Genomic DNA, 22972 nt, shown 5'->3' with positions numbered 1-22972 from the left:
ATTGAATGATTCTGGTCACTTCTTCCATCGCCAGGGAACTCCTTGTTCCCCCCTGATGGTTGATGTACGCAACAGTCGTCATGTTGTCTGATTGAAACCGTATGAACTTGGCCCTCGCTAGCTGAGGCCAAGCCTTGAGAGCATTGAATATCGCTCTCAGTTCCAGAATATTTATCGGTAGAAGAGATTCTTCCCGAGACCAAAGACCCTGAGCTTTCAGGGATCCCCAGACCGCGCCCCAGCCCATCAGACTGGCGTCGGTCGTGACAATGACCCACTCTGGTCTGCGGGAGGTCACCCCTTGTGACAGGTTGTCCAGCGACAGCCACCAACGGCGTGAGTCTCTGGTCCTCTGATTTACTTGTATCTTCGGAGACAAGTCTGTATAGTCCCCATTCCACTGACTGAGCATACACAGTTGTAATGGTCTTAGATGAATGCGCGCAAAAGGAACTATGTCCATTGCCGCTACCATCAAACCTATCACTTCCATGCACTACGCTATGGAAGGAAGAGGAACGGAATGAAGTATCCGACAAGAGTTTAGAAGTTTTGTTTTTCTGGTCTCTGTCAGAAAAATCCTCATTTCTAAGGAGTCTATTATTGTTCCCAAGAAGGGAACTCTTGTCGACGGAGATAGAGAACTCTTTTCCACGTTCACTTTCCATCCGTGAGATCTGAGAAAGGCCAGGACTATGTCCGTGTGAGCCTTTGCTTGAGGAAGGGACGACGCTTGAATCAGAATGTCGTCCAAGTAAGGTACTACAGCAATGCCCCTTGGTCTTAGCACCGCCAGAAGGGACCCTAGTACCTTTGAGAAAATCCTTGGAGCAGTGGCTAATCCGAAAGGAAGCGCCACGAACTGGTAATGCTTGTCCAGGAATGCGAACCTTAGGAACCGATGATGTTCCTTGTGGACAGGAATATGTAGATACGCATCCTTAAAATCCACCGTGGTCAAGAATTGACCTTCCTGGATGGAAGGATTGTTCGAATGGTTTCCATTTTGGACGATGGAACCTTGAGAAACTTGTTTAGGATCTTGAGATCTAAGATTGGTCTGAACGTTCCCTCTTTTTTGGGAACTACGAACAGATTGGAGTAGAACCCCATCCCTCGTTCTCTTAATGGAACAGGATGAATCACTTCCAGAAGATAACCTTGGGAGACTATTTCTAGCGCCCAAGGATCCAGAACATCTCTTGCCCAAGCCTGAGTGAAGAGAGAGAGTCTGCCCCCCACCAAATCCGGTCCCGGATCGGGGGCCCGCATCTCATGCTGTCTTGGGAGCAGTGGCAGGTTTCTTGGCCTGCTTTCCTTTGTTCCAGCCTTGCATAGGTCTCCAGGCTGGATTGGCTTGAGAAGTATTACCCTCCTGCTTAGAGGACGTAGCACTTGGGGCTGGTCCGTTTCTGCGAAAGGGACGAAAATTAGGTTTATTTTTGGCCATGAAAGACCTATCCTGAGGAAGGGCGTGGCCCTTGCCCCCAGTGATATCAGAGATAATCTCTTTCAAGTCAGGGCCAAACAGTGTTTTCCCCTTGAAAGGAATGTCAAGCAATTTGTTCTTGGAAGACGCATCCGCTGACCAAGATTTTAACCAAAGCGCTCTGCGCGCCACAATAGCAAACCCAGAATTTTTCGCCGCTAACCTAGCCAATTGCAAGGTGGCGTCTAGGGTGAAAGAATTAGCCAATTTAAGAGCACGAATTCTGTCCATAATCTCCTCATAAGAAGAAGAATTACTAATAATCGCCTTTTCTAGCTCATCGAACCAGAAACACGCGGCTGTAGTGACAGGGACAATGCATGCAATTGGTTGTAGAAGGTAACCTTGCTGAACAAACATCTTTTTTAGCAAACCTTCTAATTTTTTATCCATAGGATCTTGGAAAGCACAACTATCTTCTATGGGTATAGTGGCGCGCTTGTTTAGAGTAGAAACCGCCCCCTCGACCTTGGGGACTGTCTGCCATAAGTCCTTTCTGGGGTCGACTATAGGAAACAATTTTTTAAATATGGGGGGAGGTACGAAAGGTATACCGGGCCTCTCCCATTCTTTATTAACAATGTACGCCACCCGCTTGGATATAGGAAAAGCTTCGGGGGGCCCCGGGGCCTCTAGAAACTTGTCCATTTTACATAGTGTTTCTGGAATGACCAGATAATCACAATCATCCAAATTGGATAACACCTCCTTAAGCAGAGCGCGGAGATGTTCCAACTTAAATTTAAAAGTAATCACATCAGGTTCAGCTTGTTGAGAAATTTTTCCTGAATCTGAAATTTCTCCCTCAGACAAAACCTCCCTGGCCCCCTCAGACTGGTGTAGGGGCCCTTCAGAAACAATATCATCAGCGTCCTCATGCTCTTCAGTATTTTCTAAAACAGAGCAGTCGCGCTTTCGCTGATAAGTGGGCATATTGGCTAAAATGTCTTTGATAGAATTATCCATTACAGCCGTTAATTGTTGCATAGTAAGGAGTATTGGCGCGCTAGATGTACTAGGGGCCTCCTGTATGGGCAAGACTGGTGTAGACGAAGGAGGGGATGATGCAGTACCATGCTTACTCCCCTCACTTGAGGAATCATCTTGGGCATCATTTTTACTAAATTTTTTATGACATAAATCACATCTATTTAAATGAGAAGGAACCTTGGCTTCCCCACAGTCAGAACACAATCTATCTGGTAGTTCAGACATGTTAAACAGGCATAAACTTGATAACAAAGCACAAAAAACGTTTTAAAATAAAACCGTTACTGTCACTTTAAATTTTAAACTGAACACACTTTATTACTGCAATTGCGAAAAAGTAAGAAGGAATTGTTCAAAATTCACCAAAATTTCACCACAGTGTCTTAAAGCCTTAAAAGTATTGCACACCAAATTTGGAAGCTTTAACCCTTAAAATAACGGAACCGGAGCCGTTTTTATATTTAACCCCTTTACAGTCCCTGGAATCTGCTTTGCTGAGACCCAACCAAGCCCAAAGGGGAATACGATACCAAATGATGCCTTCAGAAAGACTTTTCTATGTATCAGAGCTCCACACACATGCAGCTGCATGCCATGCTGTTCTCAAAAACAAGTGCGCCATACCGGCGCGAAAATGAGGCTCTGACTATGATTAGGGAAAGCCCCTATAGAATAAAGTGTCTAAAACAGTGCCTGCCGATATTATTTTACAAAAAATACCCAGATTAAATGATTCCTCAAGGCTAAATATGTGTAAATATGATCGATTTAGCCCAGAAAATGTCTACAGTCTTAATAAACCCTTGTGAAGCCCTTATTTACTGTCTGAATAAAAATGGCTTACCGGATCCCATAGGGAAAATGACAGCTTCCAGCATTACATCGTCTTGTTAGAATGTGTCATACCTCAAGCAGCAAAAGACTGCTCACTGTTCCCCCAACTGAAGTTAATTCCTCTCAACAGTCCTGTGTGGAACAGCCATGGATTTTAGTAACGGTTGCTAAAATCATTTTCCTCATACAAACAGAAATCTTCATCTCTTTTCTGTTTCAGAGTAAATAGTACATACCAGCACTATTTTAAAATAACAAACTCTTGATTGAATAATAAAAACTACAGTTAAACACTAAAAAACTCTAAGCCATCTCCGTGGAGATGTTGCCTGTACAACGGCAAAGAGAATGACTGGGGTAGGCGGAGCCTAGGAGGGATCATGTGACCAGCTTTGCTGGGCTCTTTGCCATTTCCTGTTGGGGAAGAGAATATCCCACAAGTAAGGATGACGCCGTGGACCGGACACACCTATGTTGGAGAAAACTCATTTTGTATCCTTTGGAAATTATTCCATCGATCTGAAAAGGGTTTTTCACAAACAACCTAAAACAGTCTTAATTTGCCCCCCACAGGACCGGTTGTCCATCATGGTGGACAAACCTTCATGCTGACTAAGAAGTAGACAAAGTGTTCTTTTACTGCTTGGGTTTGTACCAGATTGGACTGGAATTGTATGTAGATTTTAGAGAACCTCATAATTCCTAGATTGCAAGTAAGTGCCAAAGTGATTCTAATGAAAGAAGTACCTCCAGGCAATGTGAACCTACATTGTAGTGTCCTATAAAATAGCCGCTGGGCTGTGGAAGGTAGTGAAAACATGCACTTACCTGCTGCCACTTTCCTCTCCACAAAAGTAAATTGCCTTTAGTAGAAGGGCTAATCAGAGGCAGTCCATGCATGTGCCAAGGATCTAGTTGAACACCAGCTTACTGTAGACCAGAGGATTGAGAGATAAATCTGAATTTAACCTGGAGGGCCTGTAACAACTCCACATTGAGTGAATATATACACTGCCTGGCTGACTCCTTTCATCTCTCCTGTCCAGAAGGCATCCTACGGGGGTGAATGTGTCTCAGATTGTTTAGAGAACCCTATAAAATGAAAGATCACTTTAACCTTCTCCTACAAGGCAAAAATAAAATTAAAGGGATGTGAAACCCAGCAGTTTTCTTTTGTGATCCAGACAGAGCATACACTTTTAACAAAAGTTTCTAATGTACTTCTATTATCAATTGTTGTGTTTTTCATATCGCTCTAAGTAGAGGGGAAGCTCAAACATTTACAGTATGAGGTTGGTTTGCCAGATCCTGGTGACCCGGAACGGCCCACATGAAATTATCTTGTGGGCTCTCACAAAGTATGGATTATACTGTAAGAAACACCCAGAAACAGGAAGACAATCGCACTCCCTTGGCTTCAGAAGACAAAGTGATACTTCTAAATCCATTTAAAAAAACGTTATTACAAACTCACTACAGAGTGTTAAAAAGGATAAGCTGATGCTGGAAATAGCCATCACTTAAATACTCCAAACAGCCCTCTATCATTCCACTAATGATACCTGCTTACCAGGAAACCATTTTTTTCACACCATTCAGGTATTAGTGGGGTATGTTTTCTTGAAGTAAATAAAAACCCTCTCAGAAGTCTCCTAAAGAATACAGAACTTTGCAAATAGCCATTAGAGTCTGTGCTTTCCAATCTTGCTACAGAAAGTGGCTATATTCAATGCATCAATAAAACATTGAAGGTCCCAAGACTTTACAGCAAGATGCAAATCTCTAAAAAAAACTAAAAACAAAAAGAAATATTTCAAAAGAGTACATTAGCATGACCTTAATTGAATCACTGAATAATAAGGATACAGACACCAACTTATCCTGGCGTATTCTACTTAGTCGCTTATAAATTGAAATAAAACTTCATACGATTAGGGATCAAAATTAGGTACACTCCATAGCTTTAGGAGACTGAACATTAAAAGCACCCTCAAGTTGATGAATCAAAAATGGGCCCACTCCTTAGCTTAGCTTTCTGTTTTTTCAAATAAAGACAGCAAGAGAACAAAGAAAAATTAATAATAGGAGTAAATTAGAAAGTTGCTTAAATTTGCATGATCTATCTAAATCATTAAAGACAAAAAATTGGGTTTAGTATCCCTTTAAAGCAGAGCTTTCCAAACTTTTTATGTTGGCGACACACTTTTTAGACCTACATCATTTCGCGACACAGTAATTCAGTTGTACTGGCAACCAGGAGGTTAAACTAACTTGTTTTAAGAGATACGGACACATACATAAATGATATAATAATGAAATATATTTACAAGTAACAGTATGTATGTGCAATAATTAATAACACCAATAGCTACTTACTGTTTTAATGGTATGTATGAGGTTGATGGGATGAACACAGTTTCTGAATATTTGGTGGAATATTAGATAAAGACACTCGCATTTCATCATCAAGCATTTTTAAGCTTCCCCTTCCTATCCATATATCAAGAGCAGGAGCAGCAATGCACTAGTAGGAGCTAGCTGCAAAAAAAACAACAACTCTGACTTCAGCTCAGCTTTTAAGCTGCTGCCCTCAGAGCTCGGTGAGTCCGACTGACTACTGCCCGCGCTGCAGACACACTACTGTCCCACTCACTGACTACACATGCAGTCACGAGCCAATTAAGGAGACTACACGTGCAGTCAGGAGCCAATGTGCCGCCAATGGGAATAGTTTCAGTTCCCACTGAGCTGCGCCAATAGATCTGTGACCCCCTAGGTATCAATCATGTGTCAACCATGTGATATGCGAAGCAGGCAGGCGGAAAGTCAGAAACCAAAAAAAATGTAAAAAAAAAATTTGTGCTGAAGCAGGGACACACCTACACACTACTGCCGACACACTAGTGTGTCCCGACACACAGTTTGGAAAGCACTGCTTTAAAGGGACACTGAACCCAAATTTTTTTCTTTCATGGTTCAGATAGAGCATGCAATTTTAAGCAACTTTCTAATTTACTCCTATTAGCAAATTTTCTTCATTCTCTTGGTATGTTTATTTGAAAAGCAAGAATGTTAGTTTAGATGCCAGTCCATTTTTGGTGAACAACCTGGGTTGTCCTTGTTGATTGGACAGCACCAATAAACAAGTGCTGTCCATGGTTCTGAACCAACAAATTGCTTCTTAGCTTAGATGCCTTCTTTTTCAAATAAAGATAGCAAGAGAACAAAGAAAAATTGATAATAGGAGTAAAATAGAAAGTTGCTTAAAATTGCTGCTCTATCTGAATCATGAAAGAAAAAAAAAATAGGTTTAGTGTCCCTTTAAGCTTTATAATAAAAGTGATCCATTACAAAATTCAGAAACCTGGTAGGAACTGACTGAATGGGGATATGATCCATGATGACTGATGTGGTGTATTATCATTGCTTAAAAAGATAGATAATCCCTTTATTACCCATTCCCCAGTCTTGCATAACTAACACAGTTATATTAATACACTTTTTACCTCTGTGATTACCTTGTATCTAAGCCTCAGCAGACTGCCCCTTATTCAGTTCTTTTGACAGACTTGCAGTCTAGCCAATCAGTGCTGACTCCTTAGTAACTTCACAGAAGTACAATGTTATCTATATGGCACACATGAATTAGAGCCCTCTAGCTATGAAAAACTTTAAAAACTAGTTATGAGGCGACCTTCAAGGACTTAGAAATTAGAATATGAGCCTGCCTAGGTTTAGCTTTCAACAAAGAATAGCAAAAGAACAAAGCACATTTGATGATAAAAGTAAATTGGAGTTGTTTAAAATTGCATGCCCTATCTGAATCATGCAAGTTAAATTTTGACTAGACCGTCCCTTTAAGGGCACTACTGCCAACAGGCTGTCTGAAGCTAAATGTTTATGTCAGTCTCTTCTCTTCTTAGGACAGCTGGGGAGCGTGCAAGTCTAGTATGATATTCCCAGCCCCAATGACTACAGACAAATCAGTCACCCTGTCAAATGTCATTAAGACTGGTAGAATCATTTTGGCTGTCGTCCTTTTTAACCTTTTTCTCTTCTTCCTCAATTTAACAATGTGTTTATTTTTAACCTGTTAGAAACTTAAGTAATATTGAACCAATTTACTCAAATCGTAGCAAAATCTGTAAATCTAGTCCTTCTATGCATATGCAAATGCCTAAGTTAGCATCCATACAAATAGAAGTGAAGATCAGACAAAATCAATTGTAACAATGAGTTTAGAACAAAAAGGTAGAGATGTTATGCTGTCTTGCTCTATTTATAAACTTGCCATATATTTTAAGGGATATGAAACTCAGAAATGTTTCTTTCATGATTCAGACAGAGCATGAAATTTTAAGCAACTTTCTAATTTACTCATATTATTAATTTTCTTCATTTTCTTGGTATCGTTATTTAAAAAATAAAAAAAGACAAGTCCCTGCTCTGAAAGCTGAATATTGTGGGATCTAAAAATTATTATTATTGGTAAATACCAGGTATATCAAGTAAATACTAAAACGTTTTCAAACTTACATATGGTTACAATTTAATTACACAGTAAGGACACAAAGATACATAAAAAGAATATTACAATACGTTTAGAAAAATAACCACCGGTGGCTAACATTACTAAAAAATGTGTATATATAGGCCATAAACAGGAATGTAAGCTAAAGAGCCGGCCCATTTTTTATTCAGCACCTGGGTAGCTCTTGCTGATTGGTGGCTACATTTAGCCACCAATCAGCAAGCACTACTCAGAATTAAACTAGGAAAGTCAGAACATCATCATTCTCTCTCATCTAGCATAGTAAAATATTTTGGAGTCAATTTTTTTTTTATATGTCCATGAATCGTAAAAGGGAAAGACTAAACATGAAATTTAGAATAAAAACAAAAACTTACTGAGAACGTTAACAAGAGGAATTTATTTAGAAGCACTACATCATCCAGTGCAGCACCAGACCGAATAGAATCCCAAATCTGCAAAAGAAAAAAAGAGTTGAAAGTTTTCAAGTTCTAGTCTTAAAGGGACACTGTACACTAGATTTTTCTTTGTCTAAATGTTTTGTGGATGATCCATTTATATAGCCCATCTGGGAGTGTTTTTGTAAAAATGTATAGTTTGGCTTATTTCTAATAACATTGTGCTGATTTTCGTATTCCTAACCAAGCACCTAACTTTTAGCTGTATACTGATGCCTACAGACTCCTGCGCCCCTCTCTGCTGTTCCGGATATCCCAGCCCATTTCCATGGGCCTCCCAGCCTAACCTCCTCAACAGTGCTAAAGTGGGAGCTTCTTAGTAAGTTTTTAAAAGGTTTTATACTGGATTTTTAGATCAGTATCTGTGCATATTCTTCTTTATAGTAGTGTCAATTCCTCAGTTTTGCATAACCAACACGGTTATATTAATACACTTTTTACCTCTGTGATTACTTTGTATCTAAGCCTCTGCAGACTGCCCCCTTATCTCAGTGATTTTGACAGACTTGAATTTTAGCAAATCAGTGCTTACTCCCAGGTAACTCCACAGGCATGAGCACAATATTATCTATATGGCACACATGTACTAACGCCCTCTAGTTGTAAAAAAGATCAAAATGCATTTAGATAAGAGGAGGCATTCAAGGGCTAAGAAATTAGCATATGAACCTCCTAGGTTTAGCGTTCAACTAAGAATACCAAGGGAACAAAGCAAAATTGAGGCTAAAAGTAAATTGGAAAGTTGTTTAAAATGACATGCCCTATTTGAATCATGAAAGTTTATTTTTTACTAGACTGTCCCTTTCACTCAAAAAATTTCTCCCATTTAAATTGTTCCCAATGACTCATTTTACCTGCTGGAGTGTATTCAATTGTTTACAAGTAGCTCCTTTACCCCTATTTTGGCCTTTGAAATAGCTGATTTAGCGTGTGGTATCACAACCTATACTGAAGGTTTTTATACTGGAGTCTCAGCTATTGAATAGCCTAAGTAAACACAGCCAGCAGAAGAGATTACAATCTCAGTGGGCTGCAGGATAGTTAAGTAATAAAATGATAATTTTCCTTTGTTCTCTCTAAGTATGGAGCTTTGGTTTTCTAGACAAATATAAGATAAGGAAGCAAGTGTGTGTACACAAAATGATAACATAATGAGATCTGATATTACCTGAAGCTCAACCCATTGTAATAGACTGTGGATTCAAAGCACAAAACCAGCTACTTAATACACAAAAATAAACCTGAAAATGCAATGTCTCATACATTTTATACTCTGCAGCTGGTATAAGAAGTCATTCAAAATACATTAATATAAAAACATTTTTACAGTGTACTGTCCCTTTAAGCTCAATTTTATTTTCAAATGTGCTTCATTTTCTTGGTATCCTTTGCTATTAAAGAATACACATATACCCTACACTAATGGGAGCTAGCTGCTAATTGGTGCATTCACACATTTGTCTGTTGTGATTGGTTAACTAGATATGTTCATCTTGCTGCCAGTGGTAAATTGCTGTTTCTTCAGCAAAGGATAACAAGAGAATGAAGCACATTCAATAATAGGGGTAAATAGAGGGGAAGTTGATTCAAATCGCAAAAGAAAATTTTGGGGTTTCCTGTCCCTTTAAGGTTCAGTTATACCCCTCCAGGCACACAGGGCAATTAGTCCACTCCTGTTTTCCCACAATAACCCTGAAGGGGACTATTTTCTCAAAAGTCATAATTAACACAAATAGAGAACCACTGAATACGTTGAAGAAAAACAGAATTTATGCTTACCTGATAAATTTCTTTCTCTTACGGTGTATCCGGTCCACGGCTTCATCCTTACTTGTGGGATATTCTCAATCCCTACAGGAAGTGGCAAAGAGAGCACACAGCAGAGCTGTCCATATAGCCCACCTCAGGTTCCGCCCCCCCAGTCATTCGACCGACGGTTAGGAGAAAAAGGAGAACCATAGGGTGCAGTGGTGACTGTAGTTTACAAAAATAAATTTAAACCTGACCAAATTGCCAGGGTGGGCCGTGGACCGGATACACCGTAAGAGAAAGAAATTTATCAGGTAAGCATAAATTCTGTTTTCTCTTACATTGGTGTATCCGGTCCACGGCTTCATCCTTACTTGTGGGAACCAATACCAAAGCTTTAGGACACGGATGAAGGGAGGGAACAAGTCAGGTAACCTAAACGGAAGGCACCACTGCTTGCAAAACCTTTCTCCCAAAAATAGCCTCCGAAGAAGCAAAAGTATTGAATTTGTAAAATTTGGCAAATGTATGCAGTGAAGACCAAGTCGCTGCCTTACAGATCTGTTCAACAGAAGCCTCATTCTTGAAAGCCCATGTGGAAGCCACAGCTCGAGTGGAATGAGCTTTAATTCGTTCGGGAGGCTGCCTTCCAGCAGTCTCATTAGCCAACCGGATGATGCTTTTCAGCCAGAAAGATAGAGAGGTAGCAGTTGCTTTTTGACCTCTCCTCCTGCCAGAATAGACGACAAACAAAGACGATGTTTGTCTGAAGTAGTTGCTTTTAGATAAAACTTTAGAGCACGAACTACATCAAGATTGTGTAACAGACGTTCCTTGTTAGAAACTGGATTAGGACACACAGAAGGAACCACTATTTCCTGGTTAATATTCTTATTGGAAACCACTTTTGGAAGAAACCCAGGTTTGGTACGCAAAACGACCTTATCTGTATGAAACACCAGATAGGGTGAATTACACTGGAAAGCTGACAATTCAGAAACTCTTCTAGAAGAAATAGCTACCAAAAACAAAACTTTCCAAGATAGTAACTTAATATCTATGGAATGTAGAGGTTCAAATGGAACCCCTTGAAGAACTGAAAGAACTAAATTTAGACTCCATGGAGGAGCCACAGGTCTGTAGACAGGCTTGATTCTGACTAAAGCCTGTACAAACGCCTGAACATCTGGCACGGCTGCCAGACGCTTGTGTAACAGAACAGACAGAGCAGATATCTGTCCTTTTAAGGAACTAGCTGACAGACCTTTCTCCAATCCTTCTTGGAGAAAGGATAGTAACCTTGGAATCCTAATCTTACTCCATGAGTAACCCTTGGATTCGCACCAACAAAGATATTTCCGACATATCTTATGGTAAATTTTCCTGGTAACAGGCTTTCTAGCCTGGATCAGAGTATCTATAACTGATTCAGAGAACCCACGCTTAGCTAGAATTAAGCGTTCAATCTCCAAGCAGTCAGTTGCAGAGAAACTAGGTTTGGATGCTTGAATGGACCTTGGATTAGAAGGTCCTGCCTCAAAGGTAGCTTCCATGGTGGAGCCGATGACATATCCACCAGGTCTGCAAACCAAGTCCTGCATGGCCACGCATGAGCTATCAGAATTACCGAAACCTTCTCCTGCTTGATTCTGGCTACTAGCCGAGGGAGAAGAGGCAACGGTGGAAAGACATAAGCTAGATTGAACGACCAAGGCGCCACTAAGGCATCTACCAATGTCGCCTTGGGATCCCTGGACCTGGACCCGTAACGTGGAACTTTGGAGTTCTGGCGTGACGCCATCAGATCCAGATCTGGAAGGCCCCATAGTTGGGTTAACTGGGCAAAAACCTGCCCACTCAGATAATCCGCCTCCCAGTTGTCCACTCCTGGGATGTGAATTGCTGATAGATGGCAGGAGTGATCCTCTGCCCATTTGATGATCTTGGATACCTCCCTCATCGCCAGGGAACTCTTTGTTCCTCCCTGATGATTGATGTACGCTTCAGTCGTGATGTTGTCCGACTGAAATCTGATGAATTTGGCCTCCGCTAGCTGAGGCCAGGCCTGGAGCGCATTGAATATCGCTCTCAATTCCAAAATGTTTATCGAGAGAAGAGATTCTTCCCGAGACCATAGACCCTGAGCTTTCAGGGAGTCCCAGACCGCACCCCAGCCTAAGAGGCTGGCGTCGGTCGTGACAATGATCCACTCTGGTCTGCGGAAACTCATTCCCTGAGACAGGTGATCCTGAGACAACCACCAGAGGAGTGAGTCTCTGGTTTTCTGGTCCATTTGTATTTGGGGAGACAAATCCGCATAATCCCCATTCCACTGTTTGAGCATGTACAGTTGCAGTGGTCTTAGATGAATTCAAGCAAAAGGGACCACGTCCATTGCCGCAACCATTAGTCCTATTACCTCCATGCACTGAGCCACGGAAGGTTGAGGAATCGCATGAAGAACTCGACAAGTGTTCGAAAGTTTCGACTTCCTGACCTCCGTCAGAAAGATTTTCATTTCTACCGAATCTATTATTGTTCCCAGGAAGGGAACCCTTGTGAATGGGGACAGAGAACTCTTTTCTACGTTCCCCTTCCACCCGTGAGACCTTAGAAAGGCCAGAACGATGTCCGTATGAGCCTTTGCTTTGTGAAAGGACGACGCTTGTATTAAGATGTCGTCTAGGTAAGGTGCTACTGCAATGCCCCTTGGTCTTAGCACCGCTAGAAGGGACCCTAGCACCTTTGTGAAAATTCTGGGAGCAGTGGCCAATCCGAAGGGAAGAGCCACGAACTGGTAATGCTTGTCCAGAAAAGCGTGATCTTTGTGGATAGGAATATGCAGGTACGCATCCTTTAAGTCCACGGTAGTCATATATTGACCCTCCTGGATCATTGGTAAGATTGTCCGAATGGTTTCCATTTTGAATGATGGAACTCTGAGAAATTTGTTTAGGATTTTTAAGTCCAGGATTGGCCTGAAAGTTCCTTCCTTTTTGGGAACTACAAACAGGTTTGAGTAAAAACCCAGTCCTTGTTTTGCCATTGGAACTGGGTGTATCACTCCCATTTTTAGAAGGTCTTCTACGCAGCGTAAGAATGCCTGTCTCTTTGTCTGGTCTAAAGATAAGCGAGAAATGTGTAACCTCCCCCTTGGAGGAAGGTCCTTGAATTCCAGAAGGTATCCCTGAGCGACAATTTCTAGCGCCCAGGGATCTGGAACATCTCTTGCCCAAGCCTGAGCAAAGAGAGAAAGTCTGCCCCCTACTAGATCCGGTCCCGGATCGGGGGCTACCCTTTCATGCTGTCTTGGTAGCAGCAGCAGGCTTCTTGGCTTGTTTACCCTTGTTCCAGCCCTGCAAGGGTTTCCATGTTGGTTTGGGCTGGGAAGCGTTACCCTCTTGCTTAGCGGCTGTAGAGGTTGAAGCAGGTCCGTTCCTGAAATTACGAAAGGAACGAAAATTAGCCTTGTTTTTAGCCTTGAAGGGTCTATCTTGTGGAAGGGCATGGCCCTTTCCCCCAGTGATATCTGAAATAATCTCTTTCAACTCTGGTTCGAATAGGGTCTTACCCTTGAAAGGAATATTAAGCAATTTTGTTTTGGACGACACGTCCGCCGACCAAGATTTTAGCCAAAGCGCTCTGCGCGCCACGATGGCAAAACCAGAATTTTTCGTTGCTAATTTAGCTAACTGAAGAGCGACATCTGTGATGAAAGAATTAGCCAACTTCAGGGCGTGAATTCTGTCCATGACCTCATCATAAGAAGTCTCCGTCTGGAGCGAGTTTTCCAGATCCTCAAACCAAAAAGCCGCTGCAGTGGTTACAGGAATAATGCAAGAAATTGGTTGAAGAAGGAAACCTTGTTGAACAAATATTCTCTTAAGTAAACCTTCTAATTTTTTATCCATAGGATCTTTGAAAGCGCAACTGTCTTCTATTGGTATAGTCGTGCGCTTGGCTAGTGTTGAAACTGCCCCCTCTACCTTAGGGACCGTCTGCCACGCGTCCCTTCTGGGGTCAACAATGGGGAACATTTTCTTAAATATAGGAGGGGGAACAAAGGGTACACCTGGTCTCTCCCACTCCCTAGTCACAATATCCGCCACCCTCTTAGTGATCGGAAACGCGTCAGTGTGTTCCGGGACCTCTAAGAATTTGTCCAATTTTACATAATTTTTCTGGGACCACCAAGGGGTCACAATCATCTAGCGTAGCCAAAACCTCCTTAAGCAGGGCGCGGAGGTGTTCTAGCTTAAATTTAAATGCTATGGTATCTGGCTCTGCCTGCTGAGAAACCTTTCCTGTGTCAGAAATTTCTCCCTCAGACAGGACCTCCCTCACCACCAAGTTAGATTGTTGTGAGGGCACTACAGATAAATTATCCGCTGCGTCTGATTGCTCATTCTCTGTATTTAAAACTGAGCTATCGCGTTTCCTTGGAAATGCTGGCAGTTTGGATAAAAATGCTGCGAGAGAATTATCCATTACTGCTGCTAACTGTTGCAAAGTAATAGGAATCGATGCGCTAGAGGTACTGGGCATCGATTGCGCGGGCATAGCTGGTGTCGAGACAGGAGGAGAGGAGAGAGTACTATCCTCACTACCTTCAGCTAAAGAATCATCTTGGGCTACATTTTTAAGTGTCACTGCATGGTCCTTAAACTGCTTGGACGCTATAGCACACTTCAAACACAAATGTAATGGGGGTACCGCCATGGCTTTTAAACATACAGAACAAGGGCTATCTGAAGGCTCAGACATGTTTGACAGACTTAGACAGCACTACAATGCAAGAAAAAATACTTTTTGAAAAAACGTTACTGTGTTTTTAAATAATAAAAAGTACACACTTTACCAACAGACCCTGGAAGCTACCGCCCTTATAAACTCAGATGCAAAAATATATGCCAAAATACTAGCGAATAGACTGAACAAATTCTTGCCGCAGCTTATTCACGTAGACCAGGCTGGCTTTGTTCCGCGTCGGGAGACCAGGGACAACACCATCAGAACTCTCCATCTGATAGATCATGCCCACAGCACAGGACAGGAGATGGTGCTGGTCTCTACCGACGCGGAGAAAGCTTTCGACCGGATTAATTGGACATACCTTAAGTCAGCACTGAGAGGATTCGGGATAGGAGACTTCATGATAAAGAGAATTTTTAGCCTATATAGTGACCCTGTTGCTAAAATAAAGGTCAACAGGGTCATTTCGGAGTCGTTTCCCATTAAGAATGGTACTAGACAAGGGTGCCCACTCTCGCCCTTGCTATTTTCCATGGCTATGGAACCCTTAGCGCAGCATATTAGACAAAACCAGACAATTAAGGGGGTTACCATAGGACCCAATGACTATAAAATTAGCCTTTACGCAGACGATATTCTTCTGACCCTTACTAACCCCGCCAGCTCATTACCCCCTCTCCTGCAGGAGTTAAAAAAATTTGGCAAGCTATCCCACTTCCTTATCAATAATCAAAAATCAAACGTCCTAAACATCAATATGAACCCGCAGAAATTTGCAGACCTGTCTCAGATCTGCCCTTACCAGCTACAGAAGCAACACATCAAATATCTAGGGATTAACTTAACACCCAGACTTGCCTCCGTTTTCCAATCCAACTATGTCCCATTGCTCAAGAACATCCAAAAAGACTGCCAAACTTGGCAACAAAAACCCTTCTCATGGTGGGGGAGAATTCAGATAGTCAAGATGACTATCCTACCACGAATCCTATATGTGCTACAGACAGTCCCTATCAATTTACCAAACTCCTACTTAACCCAGTTACAGACAGCCTTAAATAGGTTTGTATGGAACAGGCAAAAACCTAGGGTAGCCCGTAACATTTTATACAGATCTAGGCAAAATAGGGGTCTAGGCATGCCACACATACTACGGTTTTATCAAGCTAATGTACTGCAGTGTATACTAGATTGGCACACGAGGAAAGGGGATAAAGCTTGGATACCTTTGGATTCCCATATCCTTCAGTCACCTGAGTTAGGCCCCTTATGCTGACTTCCTTCTAAGTATAGACCCAACCGAGCCAGAATGTCTCGACTCTATAGACACATCTTCTCAACTTGGGATAACACCATTAAACGGGTCCCCGGAATCTCCACCCCTTTCTCCCCCATGTCTCCAATTTATCAAAACACAGAACTGCTGGCGAACCTATACACATCTAATAGTAATACAAGCTTTGCAGACTTAGGCCTTTCTTCCCCAGTGGCAGACTTAATGCAGCAGGGAAAGTTAAGACCATTATGTGACCTTGCGGACACTTTAGGAGGGGTTTATACCAATTGGTTAAAATACCGACAACTTCAGAATCTACTAAGACTCTCCCCTCACAGATCTTCCTTTCAGAGACCGTTGACACGTTTCGAGGGCCTTTGTAAATAGGGCAAAGCTTTGAGAGGTTCATTAGCTTTAGCTAAGAAGACAATTGAGGGTCTACTATATAGGGAATTACCAGGATACACCAGAAGCTGGCAGAGAGAGTTAGCAGATGAGATCCACCAGGACAAATGGACTAGGCTTTTTGAACTCACACACAAATCATCCACTTCTACACAAATTTTAGAAATGAATTATAAAATCATGTCAAGATGGTACCTCACACCAGTGAGATTACAACAGATTTATGGTACAGCGTCCTGCCTTTGCTGGAGGGGGTGCGGGGAGGCTGGAACACTATTGCATATCTGGTGGTCTTGTCCCAGATTACGGGGCTTCTGGACATCAATTGAAAGACTTTTAGGAATATTGTGGAACCCTACATTTAGACTCACTTCATCCTCTGTATTATTTAACGATAGGCCTAAGGACGGCTGTAAAATTAGATTACTTCTTTTCCAAATTTGCCTTAATGGAGCGAAATCCCTTATAGCTAGGAACTGGAAGTCAGTAGTAATCCCTACAATAACAGAATGGAAACTACGGACCCATGAATTAATCCTATTAGAGGAAAATGCATACCTTAAAACGGGAAGAGCTGACACTATCCATAATGTAAAGTTTTACTGGGAGATGATCACTACGAACGCTGATAACACCAGAGGATAAGAGAACAGGGATCCCCTCCCCACCTCCCTTTCCCACCCCTCTTCCTTCTTTCTACCTCTCTTTCTACTCTTCTTTCCTTCTACTTTTCTTTCTCTCTGAAAATATTGTTTGTTCTTCAAGCATTGATCTAAAAGACTTCAATAGACACTGGAAGACCGTACTGATTTTGATATCTTACTTACAGCAAACCATTTTTCATCATTGTAAACTATATATATTATTTTATGGTTGTCAGTGTCTTGTATAATTCAATAAAAATGTATAAATAAAAAAAAAAAGAAAAAGAAAAAAAAGTACACACTTTATTACCAAAATATCAAATAAACATCAAATAAACATCCGATCTTAATGAAATTTTCACCACATTATCCTAATGCTTTGAAAAGATTGCACACAAATTTTCAAATCAATTAACCCCTTAATGCCCAAACCGGAGCTAAAAACAGCAGTTAACCGGTTATAAACAATACAGCACGATGCCACAGCCTCTACTGTGGCTTTTAACTTCCTTAGGGATTATTTGAAGAAGAAATAAGCCTCTCTGAAGTCCTCTCTGAGGTCTCTGGACTCCACACATGAAGCTGCATGAACTGTCTAGCAAAAACAACTGCGCAACTGAGGCGCGAAAATGAGGCCCCCTCCCTCTTCATTCCAGAGTGATGGGGCCTTTGAGATAGGTTAGGTGTCTAATAAAGTGCCAGGCGAAATAAAAAAAAAAACCATAAGTGTTTTACAAGTCTAAAAAGACCAGATTCATTTTTAAATCATGCTAATAAAGCAATCCATTAAGCCCAAAAACAGTGTCCACCAGAAATTAAGCCCTTAATTTAAGCCATCCTTCTATACAGAGTCTGAGAAAATGGCTTACCTTCCCCCATGGGGATTTCTGTCAGACTTCTAGCATTACTGGGTCTTGTTAGAAAAATGACTGATCATACCTGAAGCAGTTAAGCCTGCAAACTGTTCCCCCCAACTGAAGTTCTCCGGTATTCAACAGTCCTGTGTGGGAACAGCAATGGATTTTAGTTACTGGTGCTAAAATCATATTCCTCTCAGCAGAAATCTTCATCACTTTCTGCCTAGAGTAAATAGTACAAACCGGCACTATTTTAAAATAACAAACTTTTGATAGAAGAAATAAAAACTACAAATCTAACACCACAAACTCTTTACCCTCCCGTGGAGATGCTACTTGTTAGAGCGACAAAGAGAATGACTGGGGGGGCGGAGCCTGAGGGGAGCTATATGGACAGCTCTGCTGTGTGCTCTCTTTGCCACTTCCTGTAGGGATTGAGAATATCCCACAAGTAAGGATGAAGCCGTGGACCGGATACACCAATGTAAGAGAAATGTGTTGATATAGCAATGGTCCCTTAAATGCCATAGACTTCACTTTACTATGTTCAATTTTCAGAAAGTTTGTAAAAAAAATAATAATTAAATTGTAGTGGAATAAACTTATTTCTCTCAATGTATTTTCTTTTATTATTAAAATATGAAGCGTGGATTTCTTGAAAGAAAACGAAATCTAGTAATACAAAAGCAGTTCTTACCTCCTCTGCTGCTTTTTCCAAAAGTGCTTTCTTGTCACAAGACTTGAATAACTCCAAAGTATTAGTGTTATACAAAGAACCTACAGCTGGGCAACAGCGAGCAGGAGTGGGGGCATTTCTAGAAAAACAAAGATGTTAAAACGTTAAAAATAATATTTAAAAAAAATAAAAAATATAAAGAAAAAAAACAGTGCTCAAGTTGACATTTTAACAGGATATAAGTTAAAGGGACAGTCTAGTCAAAAATAAACTTTCATGATTCAGATAGGGCATGTGATTTTAAACAACTTTCCAATTTACTTTTATCATCAAATTTGCTTTGTTCTCTTGGTATTCTTAGTTGAAAGCTAAACCGAGGTAGGCTCATATTATAATATGTAATGTCTAATATGGTAATGTCTAAGCCCTTGAAGGCCGCCTCTTTTCACATGCTTTATTATTTGCTTCTCACAACAGGGGAGTGCTAGTTCATGTGAGCCATAAATATACCATTGTGATCACACCCGTGGCTTGTGGCAGACACTGCACTAATTGGCTAAAATAAAAGTCAATAGATAAATAAAAAGTCATGTGATCAGGGGGCTGTCAGTAGATGCTTAGATACAAGGTAATCACAGAGGTAAAAAGTATATTAATATAAAGGTGTTGGCTATATGCAAAACTGCAGGAATGGGTAATAAAGGCATTATTTATCTTATTAAACAATAACAATTCTGGTGTAGACTGTCCCTTTAAAGGGATATGAAACCCAAATGTTTTTTATTTTCATGATTCAGATAGAGCTCCATTTAGCACCAATAAGCAAGTTCTACCCAGGTGCTGAAACAAAAATGGGCCAGCTCCTAAGCTTACTACCTTCCTGATTTTTAAATAAAGATACCAAGAGAACAAAGAGACAATTAGAAAGTTGCTTAAAATTGTATGCTCTGGACTTCCGGTGGGCTGGACTAAGAGAAAGCAGCAACAGCAAGGAGCTCCGTGCTCTGACCCTCTTACATTAGGCTATATACAGCCTGGGCTTCCCAAACTGACCCTGGCACGAGAGCCCCAAGTGAACTCTGTATCCAGCGATCTCTCCTTGGCAGAATTTGCTGCCCGGAGTGGGGGACTTCGCCTGTTGTACCGCCATAGAGATCGGGTGAGCGCTACATCGCTCCACCACCGGAAGGCCGCTGAAGACACAGACCCCAGAGAAGCACAGCCGAGAGGGGTGGAGACCCCCTGTGACCCTGCGGAGAGCTTGGAGACTACAAGCAAGTGGAGCAGCGGCAGCGGAGCCCGAGGAAAAGCGGGTAAGAGAGAAGGGACATAGCGGCACAGATACCGGAGTTCCCAACAATTCCCGCACGCCTTTAAACCCCACTTACAAATCTTCCTGACTAAGCATACCTGAGTGCCCTTGGAGGGACCGCTGAGGAGTGCCCGGAGCCCTGCAACCAACTCAGACACACAGATTCCGCTTTTGGCGCGAAAATCGGCGCCATCTTGAGTAGCGGCAGAACAGGGAACAAGGAGGCAAGGGCAGAGGGTAAGCGCTGAACACACCGAACAGCACCAAGTACAGGGTGGTGGAGGGAGCGGGACATTTCCGGAGCTGAGCCTCATACACTGATCCTGATCCAACGGGCTCCTATACAGATATCCTCCCTCTTCTTCTTAAGCCCCCTTATAGCAATAATGACACCGGAACACTGCCTGAGACTTAAGCACTGATTGCTTTCACCCCTCTTGCCCCAGAAACAAACCCTGCAACACAGAACATTACAAGACACTAATACGGTTGCTAAGACCATTTCTGTCTCCCTGGTGAGACATCTGGAACCATACAGTCATACAAGCTGACACTGTTTATATCTCTCTGGCCCCCTGTGAAGAGCAAGCTGCAAAGTGCAGGATTTGACATAAAGGGACATTGGCTCGGATCAGAAGTGACTAACTTTCACAAGACAGTGCCTAGGATAGCTTTAATAGGCACAGGTACATTTAAACGCAGGGTTGGGAGACTCCTGCCATACTGCCCTTCCTTGTAAACCTATCATACCCTGTATACTGTGTCATTCTAGACATGGAAATTGGAACTGTGTGAGTGGAAAATGTTATACTGAAACAGGAGTGATTGGTTTTATTTGTAACTGAATAGGTTAATCTGAACGCAGACACTCAGAGCCTACTTGATAGTTGAAAACTGTAATTTGTACTGCATCACAGTCATTGTGTAGTGTGGTTTGGCTCAAATATTTCATCTCACTGTAATATTCTATAACCAACCTTGTAATCTCTACCCTGTTGTTTTTTTTTCTTTTTTTTCCTTTTTTAATTTACTTTATGGGTACATGGAGAGATTTTTAACTAACCACGCAATGTCAAGCCGTAACAAAAATAGTGAGAGAAAAAATAGAGCGGCCACAGAACAAGCTTCTCAAAGCTCTATTACAGACCCATTTCAGGAAAGCAGTCAGATAGACACACACCCTATAGTAAAACAGATTTCGATGCTATTTATGCCTAAAATTGATAATTTACAAAGAGGGGTTGACACTCTCACTGACGATGTCAAGCAGTTCTCTACCAGGGTGGCTGAGGCAGAGGCCAGAATCTCTGACTTAGAAGACAGCAATATAGCCACCACCAATAAAATTAGGAATCTGGAAAGACAGGCTCTCACTTTACAATTAAAAGTAGACGACCTGGAAAACAGATCACGACGCAATAATGTACGTCTACTGGGCCTCCCAGAAAAGGTTAAATCAGGTGATATACTCCAGTTTGTTGAAAGGACACTACCCACTTTGCTAAATATTCCACTTAGAGACCTAGATGGAGGAGTTGAGAGAGCGCATAGGGTAGGAGCAGAACAGCCAGGCGTAGACAGACTGCAGCCCCGCCCTATCATGATTAAATTCTTACATTTCCAAACAAAAACAGCCATCATGAGAGCATACAGAAAGCTGGACCATTTAACTTTTGAAAATGCACGCTTACTGTTATTTCAGGATTTCTCTGCAGACCTCACACGCAGGCGCAGAGAGTTCTCACCTATCTGCTCTAAGTTGCACAGAGAGGGCAAACAGGCCTTTCTGCTATACCCTGCTAAGCTGAAAATCATTACCCCCAGGGGACCAAAATTCTTCAACACCCCACAGGAAGCCCAAGAATTTGTAGAGAAGGGGGACTCCCCTGCGCATAGTCCAGTCAGGGAACAGGATGGGGGGGACCTAGGCTGAGGAGAATACTTGAATGAGCGTCTATAACACGACACTCTAGTCATGAAACTAAGTAAATAATACATGATGGCTCAGGATTTGTGTAAAGAGTTGCAGGTTGAGTTATTATGTACAAGTTATGTTTTAAGGTTTGTTATCCTTGCAGGCATGTTTATACTGGTAGGGAAAAAACAACACCACACCACTCAGCAGAAAGATTCGGTTGAGGTTCACGGGACAATTGTTTATGCTCAATTGACTGTAAAGTGTCTTACACATTGTTTGAAATATACTACTGTAAGAAAGTTGTTGCAATTACAATATCAGGCTGCTATGTTAAATGTGATCATAAACACTCTTTTTTCTATCATAGAACAGCTTATGCAACCAGACCTGGGCTGCGGCCCGGCGGTGGCTCGTCGCAGAGGGAGGCTGAACCGGGAGCCTGCACAATGCGATGAGGTTGGTGGTGGTGTACTGTGGTGGTCCCCTTTTTTTTTTTTTTTTTTTTTTTTTTTTCTCTTCTCCCCTACCCTCCCTTCAACTCTCTGGACACTATCTGGCTACCTCCACACCTTACACACATATACCCAATCTTGCAAACTCATGGGATCTGTCCGAATAATTAGAATTTAATCTCTATTCCTGGAACATTGGGGGCATACACTCCCCAATAAAGAGAAAAACTATCCTCACTCAGCTCAGAAAAAAGAAAGCAGACATAGCGTTCCTACAGGAAACGCATCTTTTAGACCCCGAACATGAGAAACTGAAATCAGACTGGGTTGGGAGGGTTGAGTATGCATCATATAGCTCGGCTAGTCGGGGGGTAGCGATACTGGTGGGTAAGAGACTTGAACACGAAATAACAGACGTACGCAAGGACCCAGAGGGTAGATACATACTAGTACAGATAAATATTACAGGAAAAACCTATACGCTATGCAATATCTATGCCCCTAACCAGAAGGATAGGAGCTTTTGGAACGCTCTAGTGGCAGTTATCACCCCCTATTTGGGCACTCATATTATCCTGGGAGGGGATTTTAATCTCACCCCCAACTCTCATTGTGATAGGCTTAGGGAC

General features: G+C 41.8%; 1 protein-coding gene across 2 annotated transcripts in view; it reads right to left on the bottom strand.

Moving 5' to 3' along the window:
• ATG7 (autophagy related 7) overlaps positions 1-22972 on the bottom strand; it is a 582165-nt gene that overhangs the window by 487665 nt on the left and 71528 nt on the right. For both annotated transcript variants that reach the window (XM_053721092.1, XM_053721093.1), the window contains exons 4-5: positions 18683-18800; positions 8222-8299 (exon numbers count right to left, since the gene is read on the bottom strand). In XM_053721092.1, coding sequence (XP_053577067.1) covers positions 8222-8299; positions 18683-18800 — 196 coding nt within the window. The remainder of the gene's footprint in view (positions 1-8221; positions 8300-18682; positions 18801-22972) is intronic.

The sequence above is a fragment of the Bombina bombina genome, chromosome 7 (assembly GCF_027579735.1).
Source record: "Bombina bombina isolate aBomBom1 chromosome 7, aBomBom1.pri, whole genome shotgun sequence".
In the NCBI taxonomy this organism is placed as follows: Eukaryota; Metazoa; Chordata; class Amphibia; order Anura; family Bombinatoridae; genus Bombina; species Bombina bombina.
This window is presented reverse-complemented; position numbering and strand designations above follow the sequence as displayed.